At 59.9% G+C, this 10,238-nt stretch overlaps 1 protein-coding gene across 1 annotated transcript in view; it reads left to right on the plus strand.

The window, feature by feature from the left end:
- The window catches only part of DAGLA (diacylglycerol lipase alpha), a 31,073-nt gene that overhangs the window by 8,193 nt on the left and 12,642 nt on the right, over nucleotides 1–10,238 (plus strand). Inside the window, exons 5-9 of the mRNA XM_040639201.1 lie at nucleotides 333–471; nucleotides 3,867–3,954; nucleotides 5,957–6,091; nucleotides 6,625–6,702; nucleotides 8,554–8,678. Of these exons, the coding sequence (XP_040495135.1) occupies nucleotides 333–471; nucleotides 3,867–3,954; nucleotides 5,957–6,091; nucleotides 6,625–6,702; nucleotides 8,554–8,678 (565 nt within the window). The remainder of the gene's footprint in view (nucleotides 1–332; nucleotides 472–3,866; nucleotides 3,955–5,956; nucleotides 6,092–6,624; nucleotides 6,703–8,553; nucleotides 8,679–10,238) is intronic.

Raw genomic sequence — 10,238 nt, forward strand, 5'->3', positions numbered from 1 at the left:
TGGGGGCCGAGGCTGTGGGCTTCTTCCCGAGCTCGGCCGTCCACCCTCGGGGGGACCTGGCGTGGAGGGGTGGGCAACAGTGGAGGGCCCCTCGGCTCCTCGCTGGAAACCCCCCGAGCTGCCTGCTCTGTACCAAGGGTGGGCCGTGAGGTCGTGGCTCAGCACGGATGACCAGGTGGCCGGCAGCTGGGGCCAAGGGCTTCTGAGCCTTGCTCTGGGGCCCCAGAAGCAGGTGATGATGGGGAGGTGCCAGCACCCCTTTCCTCGGAGCTGGTGAGCCAGGGAGGTCCCCCCAACACGTCCACCTCGTGCTTCCCACTGCTGCCCCGCAGGGATGGTCGTCTGCAACTGGGTGGTCATCCTCAGTGTCTGCATCACTGTCCTCTGCGTCTTCGACCCCACGGGCCGCACCTTTGTCAAGCTGAGAGCCACCAAGAGGCGGCAGCGCAACCTCCGGACCTACAACCTCCGGTGAGTGGGCAGAGCGGGCCCCGTGCCTCCCCAGACCCATATCAGCTTGCGGCAGCCATGGGCGTGGGTTACAGTCTTAGCCTCTCCCTGCCTCAGTTTCCAGGTCTGTAAAGCAGGAGTCACGACAGCTCCTGCCTCAGACTGCTGCCGTGAGATTTAAATCAAATAAGGGCAAAGCGGTTGATGCTCTGCTCACACATTTGGTACGTGCCCAGTCAATGGGGCCATCGCGACCATTGGCCCCATCTTCAGTGCTGTTAACCACAGCGGTCATCATGGCAGGAAGCACGTCACACCCAAAGCAGGCCAGGCAGCACACACACTGACAGAAGCTCCACGAGGGGGCTGTTAGCATCATCCCTGTAATACAGACAGAGCTGGGATGCGGAGAAGTCGTGTGACTCGCCCGAGTGACACAGCTGGGTTATGGTGGGGCTATGCTCCAGCCCAGGGGGTCTGGCTTTAGGGCCCTTGCTCCTAGCCGCTAGGCTGGGCTGCCTCTAGGGTTAAGGGGGCTGGAGGAGGTTAATCAAGGAAGGCCTCCTGGAGGGGGTAAGTTTTGCACGGTGTTTTGAAGAAACGGGAATGCTGTGCCATGGTAAAACAAAATGAGAGAGGGAATCCAGGGTCACAGTAATTCCTGTTTAGTGAAAGAAAAAGATGGGCGGGGGGGCTGGGGCTTCCGGGGCGTGGCGCGGAGCTGCTACTATGGCTTAGAGGCCCTGCCATGAGCCCTTTCCCACCATCAGTCCACTCAGTCCTTTTGCCGACCCTGGTACCCTTAGGAGACCCATTCTACGGATGAGGAGCCCAAGTTCCCGAGAGGGCAGGTCACTTGCCCCAGGTCCTGCTGATGGGGACCAGAGCCGGCACTCCAGCTCCAGGGCAGGGGAGTCAGGAGCCCTCGGCCAGACCAGCGGGTTGCCCAGGCCCCCAGGCCCGGTGGGAATTCTCCTCACCCCGCCCTCCTGCGCCTCTGCTTTCGGCTCCCCTCAGGCCCTCCACGTCAGCTCGGAATAGCAGCCAAAGCCACACCCGTGCCTGGGCTGGCCACTTCCCAGCCCCAAATACCAGGTCTTGGAGCCAAGGCCCCAGAGCCCGTTCTCCCTCCCGGCGTAGCAGGCCACCACCACCCGTTCCATTTTGCTCATTCTGAGCATACGCCCCCACCTGACCTGGTTTCTGGGCTTCTGGGGCCCTGGGAAAAAATCTCCCCTCCCTGACTCTGGGTAATTGCCTTTGGGGCCCAGGGAAGCCAACGCCTTTGCAGTTGGGGGCAGTCGTTTTAATTAGAAAGTTGTCCTGCAGTTTCGGGCGCTGTGGGGGTAAGAGGCCTCAGAGCTCACGGGCTCTGACCTGTTGCATCTTCTCCAGCTCTCTGCAGGGGTCGGGAGGGCAGCCTAGGCTGCGGCTTGGTTAATGTGACCGCCTCTCAGGCTGGTCTCCACTGGCCCTCCCTCAGCTCTGAAATCAACAGTTTTTCTCACAAAGACATTTTCAAGCCTGCCTGCCTTTCATCCACTTCCAGGTTTGGGGATGCACACAAGCCCCCCCCCACCCCCCCCGCCCCGTGCCACACTGACAGGTTATTTTAACATCCGGAGGTCAGGAAGCTGTTTAAGTCCTGGGCCCTCTCTCCTTCCAGTGAAATCTGGTAGGGGTGAGGAGATGGGTTGCTCCCAGGGAGGAGTGCTGGGAAGACCTTGGATCTTTGCAAGGGTGTCTGCACTCCCAGAGGGGGTGCTCGGTCCATGAACTTGCTGTCCGGATTCAGTATTTCTCTGCCTGTGTTGGTCTCTGCAGCCTAACTGATGCATCAGGCCAAACCTGCCAGTGGCTCCATCTGCCTCCTGGTGGGCATAAGGGGTAGTGCAGTAAAGCATACACCAGCATTTCTATCAGCCAGAGGCCCCGCAAGAAATACGCTTTGAATGTTTAAAAGCCCATTAGATTAGAAAAGGTCAAAGAATGTGATGCTCTGGCTTGCCAGCATGCTGTCCCTTCACGAAGCCCCTGGCAGGGGGATGTTGCTTTATGATGTAAGGCTGCCCAAATCCCTTCGAGCTGGTAGATTCCAGAAGCAGCAATTCCCTTGTACCCTTCGTACCCTTTCCTAACCCCTCCTCTAGCCCTCGAAAGCCCTGTGGCGTTCCCTGTCCTTGTGGCCCACTGCCTTATGGAACCAGGGCTGCAGGAAGCAGCCCTTTGCTGCAGAGGGGAGCCAAAGGGCTCGGGAAAGAGGGCCTGGCCTGTCACTCCTGATGGATACTAAGTGCCTTGCAGGCATTTGGGGCCACCCGCACCTTCCCCTACTGACCATCAAGCATCAGCATCTACAGGGACGGGGGGTGGGGCACATGTCACAAATGCAAACCAGCCTCTTCTTGCTTAGTCTGGAAGCTTACATATTTAATGTTGGGTCTCTTAAATTTATGCTCAAAACACCGATTTCGGGGTGCCTGAGTGGCTTAGTCGGTTAAGCGTCTGCCTTCAGCTCAGGTCATTATCTCAAGGTCCTGGGATTGAGCCCCGCATCGGGCTCCCTGCTCAGCAGGGGAGTCTGCTTCTCCCTCTTCCTCTCCCTTTGCGCCTGCTTGCGTGCTCTCGCTCTCTCTCTCAAATAAAAATAAATAGAATCTTTAAAAATAAAACAAACAAAAAAACCACACTGATGTCTGGGCATCCAGCATTGGAAGGGTCTCTGTGGATAATTGGCCAGCTGCCCTGCCTTTGGTTGCAGCCTACTGGATACCCTGACTCCCCATCAGAGCAGCTAGACACACTGGGGCTGGGGCTGGGGGAGGGAATGGACAGGCGCCAGCCATGGAGATGAAAGGTGGGGGCCCTCGTCCCCTCTAATGTAACAGATCCAAGGAGCTGGGAGATGCAGAGCCTTATGCACCCCTTAAACTTCACCCAAATATGAAGAGTGTTGGGTTTCTGAAATCCTTTCCAAAGGGAAGCAAGTCCGTCCAACAGGTCTGCTGCAGTGAGTTGGCTAAGAGGCCCAGCACCCTGCTTCGGTGTCCCAGGGCTCTTAGTTTGAGCTGTTGGACACCTGAGCCACAGAGCAGTGCCCAGTTTGGGCTCCCACCTCTAAAGCCCCCCGGGACATGCTGGTATTCAGTCTGCCAGGAGCTGGGAGCATGGCCAACCATATGGCATCTTAGGCCAGCAGGGGTCCCCCCCAGGGAGGGTCATGCTGGCTGACATGTCACCAGCTCACTGGCTACCCAGCTTTGGCCAGGCCCAGGCTTGTTCTTTCCTAGACCCTCTGCTGGAGAGCCCTTTGGTGGGATCCTGGGAACAGGCCGCCCTGTTCCCATCACATCTGGGTCATGGCTCTTCTGGTCCCGTGTCCTGACCTCACACATACCAACTCTCTCCCTTTGCAGGCACCGCTTAGAGGAGGGTCAGGCCACCAGCTGGTCGCGCCGGCTCAAAGTGTTCCTCTGCTGCACTCGGACCAAGGACTCCCAGTCAGTAAGTACTGGGAGGTCACTTCCCTCTGGCTCACATCCTGCTGGCAGCCACTTAGGGGCCGTCACTCCTTGGCAGAGCCGGGTGGGGCAGGGCTGCTGGAAGGGCGCTGAGTTTTAAGCAGGAGCAAGGTGAGGACCTGTTATCCACTGACCTACTCACTCCCTCCGGCATGTGAAGCAGCCAATCCCTTGCTTCGTCAAGGGGACAGCAAGGTTTCAAGACCTTTCATCTACGCCCTTGGAACTTTGAGTAGTTTAGGAGAGGAGATACTAAAAAATCAGGGTGACCTGAAAGCAAAGAAAAGCAACGTGTCACCAGCTGCAAAGGCCTCTGGGAGATCTGTCGGAGCTGTCAGGTGCCGAGCCCCAGACGCTCACAGCCAGCCCTCCATACCTGGTGCTCGGAGAAGCCGCTGGAGGGGCCCAGTGCTGCTGAAGGAAGGCCGGCTCAGCAGAGGGCGGCCCCTGGGGGGGAGGTAGGGCCCTTGGGGTCCTTGAGGCAGACCCCCCCCCCCGTGCTGGCAGGACCCTTAGAGACCATCTAGTGTTCCCCCACCCCCCACCCCTCATTTTGCAGATCAGAGAGCTGAGGCCCAGAGAGGTGGTGTGACTTGCTCAGCGTCCCACAGCTAGTTAGTGGCAGAGCCAGTGAGGTCGGGAGACCACTCCTCCCTGAGCCAGACAGCAAGTGCCCTCCATGGAAGCCACTGGAAGCCTGAGTGGCTCCTTTCCACCAGCAGCCCCTGGGGAGCTGTAGAGTGAGTAATCAGATATAAGAAAGCCCCTCTCTTCCTGGAGGTTCCCTGGTGGGTGGGGATCACCCCACGGGCCTCTCTGGAGGGTCAGGGGAACACACCCACCCCTCCTGGGCACATGGCAGAGTTGGGGCTGATGTTAGGGCGCGGCGGGGACGGGTGGCCCAGGATCTGGGTCCCATCGAACCCTGGGGACCAGGCCCAGCCCAGAGCACATTTTGATCACTCTGTGCTGGGTGGCTTAAAATTTGAACTGAGTGCCAATGTGAAAAATCAGGGCATTCATGTACAGTTTCGTATTTCTAGATGTGGCAGCGCGGGCCCCTCGCAGGGCAGTCAGCCAGAGCGAGTAGTAGCTCGCGCCGTTTGGCCTCATTAGGCCTCATTAGGCCTTTGAGTTTGCAACCCCTGATTTTTGTTCTCTTACGAGTGCCAGGCACTCAAGGGTGAAACCCAGCGAGAGAGAATCACTTGCCATGAGTTTGCTCCCCCCAGCAGGTTAGGGAAGAGGTTCCCAACTTCCACTTGGACGGAGGTGGGGAGGATGCGGAGCCCACTGACGGGCGTGCCTCCTGCCTTCTGCCCTGGGCTCAGGCTGGCCCGAGGACCAGGCTAGCGGAGACCGTAGAGGGGCCACTGGCCCGGCGTCGCAGCCTTCTCCAGGCACATCATGAGGGTCCCTGAGCCTGCAGCTGTGGGCAGGTGGGGGAGGGGGCCTGACACCCTGGAGGCTCAGTCCTTAGGAGGCCCTTCAAGGTCACAGCTAATGGGAGGTGGGAAGAAACTCAGTGTGGGGAGGCAGTAGCCAGGAGCTCAGTTTTGGCTTCTCTGCTAGAGAGAAAGGCGGAGGAGAAACAAGCCGGGCCGAGCAGGCCTTGATTCCTAGTGGCTGGGGAAAGAACAGGAAATGGCTCACGTTGGCATCTGTGCGTGGTAGGCGGTGATGGTGAGTGCTGTAGGAGCTCTGAGGACAGAAGAGGGCTGGGAGGTGGAGGACGGACAAGGTTCAGTGGCTGTCGCAGACAGCTCTGGCCAGGTCTGCGGGGGCCCAGAGCCCAGGCTAGGGCCCTCGGGGTCACGGCTGCAGAGGGCCATGCGGGGTTGGGCCCGGCCGGTGCAGAGCAGGTGCCGGGGGCAAGCTGGCACTGGGCCCAGAGCAGAGCCCCAGCCCGGGGGGATTCATGCCCGGTCTCTTGCCCTCTCTCCCGCTCCCCTGCCCCTGCCTCCCGCCCCCCCTGGACCTCACAGGATGCCTACTCAGAAATCGCCTACCTCTTCGCCGAGTTTTTCCGCGACCTCGACATCGTGCCATCCGACATCATCGCTGGTCTGGTGCTGCTCCGGCAGCGGCAGCGGGCCAAGCGCAACGCCGTGCTGGACGAGGTGAGCACCCGCCATCCTCCGGGCCTCTCCCCGCTGCCCTGCTGCTGCTGTGCCCGCTCCCCGGGGTCCCCCCGGTAACCCCCTGATGCCACCTCTCCTCCTGGCTCTGGCTTGAGTGACTTCCCTCTGCTGGGCCAGCCGCCAGAGACTTCTAACCACGAGGCCCTCATGAATGATGCTCAGTGCTTCGGGCCTCCGCACTTGCTTCCATTCCACCCCCCCCCAAACCCTGATCCCAGCTGGGATCTCCCGGCATCCCCTACAAAGCATGTTACCCTCAGCTTGGGCAGAAATGTCCCCGGGGGCGGGGGTGGGGAGTGGTGTTTGATGCTTTTGGTGGAAAGGGAGCAGCTGGACATGTGAGAAGACCTCTGATTTGGGAAGACTGGCTGGTTCGTGGAAGGGCTAGAAACCACACACTCCTTTGGACGTTCAGGCCCCTGGGAAGCAGTCAGAGTCTGGGGGGCCTGGACCCCTTTCTCAGCCATGCCCCCTGGACCTGGGACAGTCGCTTTCACACCCTGGTTTTACAGGCGAACAATGACATTTTGACCTTCCTGTCTGGGATGCCAGTGACCAGAAACACCAAGTATCTCGACCTCAAGAACTCGGTGAGTCAGAGCCACGTCCCATCCCACCCCACTCCAGGTCCCTCCCCTCTGCCGAGGCGGCCTGAGCAGACCACCTGCCTGCTGCCCCCACAGCATGGGCTGCACCTGCTCCTCTGTGGGTCCCCCTGCAGCTCTCCATGTAGCCTCCCTCCTAGTTCCCACCCTTCTTCCTGAGGACCGCCCCCATCACGCTGGTCCCACAGTCAAAACCCTGGAATCAGCTTCACCACACTCAGAATGTTTGGCCCCGGCCTCTTGAGGTCATGGCTTCACGGGGGTGAGCTGCTTATCCGATTGCTGTTGCTGTCCTAAGAGGCAGCACGACGTGCCTCACTGGTTTCAAGCTTTTTTGAGCAGCGCAACCTCTTCGCAAGAAACCCAGTATTTCACAGATAAAGGTGGGACCAATCCTGTGGCCAGGGAACCCCTCCCCCCACAAGGGCACTGTGTTCCCCCAGCTGAAACTGCAGCCAGCGGCCTCAGGAGCAAACTGAGGGGCGCTTCAGCTCTGCCGCTGTCGCTGTGGCCTTGAGCAAGTCCTCCCTCCCCTCTGAGCCTGTTCCTGTATGCGTAATGGACCTGGGCACACCTGCCACCCAGAGCTCTAGTGGGGAGGAAAGGAGCCATTCTGAGTCCGGTTCCCAGTCGGGACCTACTAGAAAGGATTCCTCCCTCGTATCTAAATCCCCTAGAAAAGCCTCCAGTCTCTGTCTGTCCCCACTGCCCAAAGTAGGCGTGTGCATCCCCTCTGAAAACGGCCCGCTCGCAGCAGGGGCCCAGCCTCGCTTACCCGGGTTGCCCTGGGCTCTCTCACCATGTGAAGGAGGAGGGGCCAGAGGCGGGCCGCAGAGCCTTGAGGTGCTGGGGTCCCTGCCCCCCACGTGGCAGAGCCTGCCAGCACCCCGCCCTCCAGCCGGAGCCGAGCTCCGACACACGGAGAGGATAATTACCTTCTCCAGCTCATTCCTAAAGAGCAGACAGAGCTGGCCCGGGGATGGTTCCACCCCTCTGGGCCCTTATTAAGGTGCTACCTGTTTCTCTTCAGAAGATGACTAATCACCCTCTTTAACTTTTACAAGGTGACTAATTCCCCCTAAGTGCAGGAGCCCTCTGGCGCCTGGCACACCCGGGACACTGGATGCCGCTTTGCTGGGACACCTGTGCTTCCCGGATCCTTCCAGCCCAGCGGGCTGATAGTAGCCACTGGCCTTAGACGCTGGGTTTCAAACTGGCACCTTTCTCCACAGTCTCCACAGCAGATCCCAATCTGCTCCAGACATCCCTGCGGAGCCCATGACTTGCCCAGTCAAACTGGAGTCTCCCCATATTTGCGGACAAAGAACTTGCAGGCTGAGACAGTGTTGATGACTTGTCAGGTCACCCAGTGTCTCCAGGGCCGGCCCTGCTGCTCCAGACCCGGACACCCCCAGCTGAGGGCCCGGACACCCCCAGCCCAGGGCCTCTCAGGGTTAAACTTCCCTTCCCAGGCCGGATTCCCGAGGCGGGGTGGTTGCCCTTCATACCTCCCCCTTGCTTCCCTTCTCTGGAAAACGGACAAGGAAATCGATCCAGTGCTCCGAGTGTTTTTCTGTCCCCAAATCATTAATTCTGAGGCTGGAGCAGCAGAACAGGTCCCAGGAGGCTTCGTGCCCTGGTTGCATGGAGATAATTAGGGAAATGCAATTATCATCTGGACGAGCGGTCCTTCCTCCAGGACGGGAGCAGGGTGGGCCTGCGGTCCTTGGGGAGGCCAGGAGGGCAGCTCCCTCCCCCATCCAGGGAAGCCCCTTGGGCCTAGAGGCTGCAGGCCGGAAGGGCAAGAGGTGACCGCCTCCACCTCCTCTCTTCCAGCAAGAGATGCTCCGCTATAAGGACGTCTGCTACTACATGCTCTTCGCCCTGGCCGCCTACGGGTGGCCCATGTACCTGATGCGGAAGCCGGCCTGCGGCCTCTGCCAGCTGGCACGGTCCTGCTCGTGAGTACCCCCGTCCCGTCCTTCCGGCAGAGGTCCTGAGGCTGGGCCAGCCGGTGGGAGACTCTCCCCAAACAGACTGTGCCTGTTCCCATCTCCGCTGTGGTCTGTGGCCTGCATGGCTTCTCTTCCTCACCGCCTCTGGGCCTCGACCTCTCTAGTGGCGCGTTATCCTGAGGCGAGGAAGACCGTGGGCTTTGGAATCACACAGTATTTGGTTTGAATCCAGATTTTGTCACTTGTAGCCTTGGGCAAGTCGGCCTACCTTTGCAAGGCTCAGTTTCTTCACCTGGAAAGTGGGGATGGCAATACATTCCTCCTGGAGTTGTTTTGAGAGGATTGAATGAGTGTTGCCTAGCCTCTGACGCTGCTGGCTCCCTTCCCCTCCCATCCCTCTCTGCCCTGCTCCGCCTCTCCTCTCCCCTCCCCTCTACCTACATCTTTCTTTCTCCTGCTCCTGTCCTGTGCCCTGTCTTTCTGAAAGTAGAGACCCAGTCCATGGAGGCCTCTGGAAGGGCATCAAAAAGGCCCTTTAGTGAAAGACTTTGACCCTCTTCACAGGGATTTGGCAAGGCACCTGCCCCAGACCTGCCCACAGCCCACCTCTGGGGGCTGGGCAGACACTGTGCTTTCCTCACTGGGCCAGAGAAGGGCACAGCTCCGGGAGGGGCCCTTCCCCGTCCTCGGTGTCTCCAACCTTAGCCCAGCCCAGACAGAAGGAGGACAGCTCCCTGGCTCCCTGGTCTGGAAAGGCTGGCATTCTGTGACTCCCCTGCCCTTGGGGCAGCCACACCCCCTCCTGCGGGGCCCTTCCTTTCTACAGAAAGCTGGGTGGCTCTTGGGACCCCTTTCTCCCCATCCCCCAGTGACAGAGTGAGTGGACCAGGCACCCCACGCCCCCTCCCACAGCTGGCGTTCCTCCCAGCGTCCTTAGGAATCCCTGCCACTGCTGAGAAGCTTCTCAAAATGAGCTCCAGACCAGGAGTCTCGAGACCCCGGCTCTGACAGGCCCGGCTCCGTTACTCACTGGCAGAGTGGGGACATTGTCGGTGCGGGCAGTGCCCGTCCCGCCTGCCCACGGGGTACTTCAGAAGCCAGGGAGTGGCTGACGGGCTGGGCACTCAGGGGGATCCTCAGACAGGAGGGTTGCTGCGATTTCTTGGCTTCTCGGGCCTGCAAGGGGAAAGAAGACCGCCCTCGAGCCCAAGGGTCTGTCCCTGAAGGCCGCACTGTGGTGGCCACATGCCGGCTGAGGCTGGAGAGAGGAGGCAGCTGCCTGGGAACAGGAGTCTGGCCCCCAGGCCCGGGCTGGCCCCCACTTGGCCCTACAGTTGGTGGAGGCCCCCCCACATGCCTTGAGGTAGTCACCCACCCCAGGCCCCGAAGCTTCCCAGACTCGGCTGGACCTGAGTTTTCCCAGCGAGGCCTCGCCTCATTAGGAAGTAGGTAACAGTCCCTTAGGTGCTGCTTAGGTGAGGACAAACCTCTGGGTTTGTCCCAAGAAATTCAGGATTCTTGATAAAATCTCAATTGTCCTCTCGTGACAGCGAGCCCACTCGGGCC

The sequence above is a fragment of the Ursus maritimus genome, unplaced genomic scaffold (genome assembly GCF_017311325.1).
Source record: "Ursus maritimus isolate PB19 unplaced genomic scaffold, ASM1731132v1 scaffold_23, whole genome shotgun sequence".
Lineage (NCBI taxonomy): Eukaryota > Metazoa > Chordata > Mammalia > Carnivora > Ursidae > Ursus > Ursus maritimus.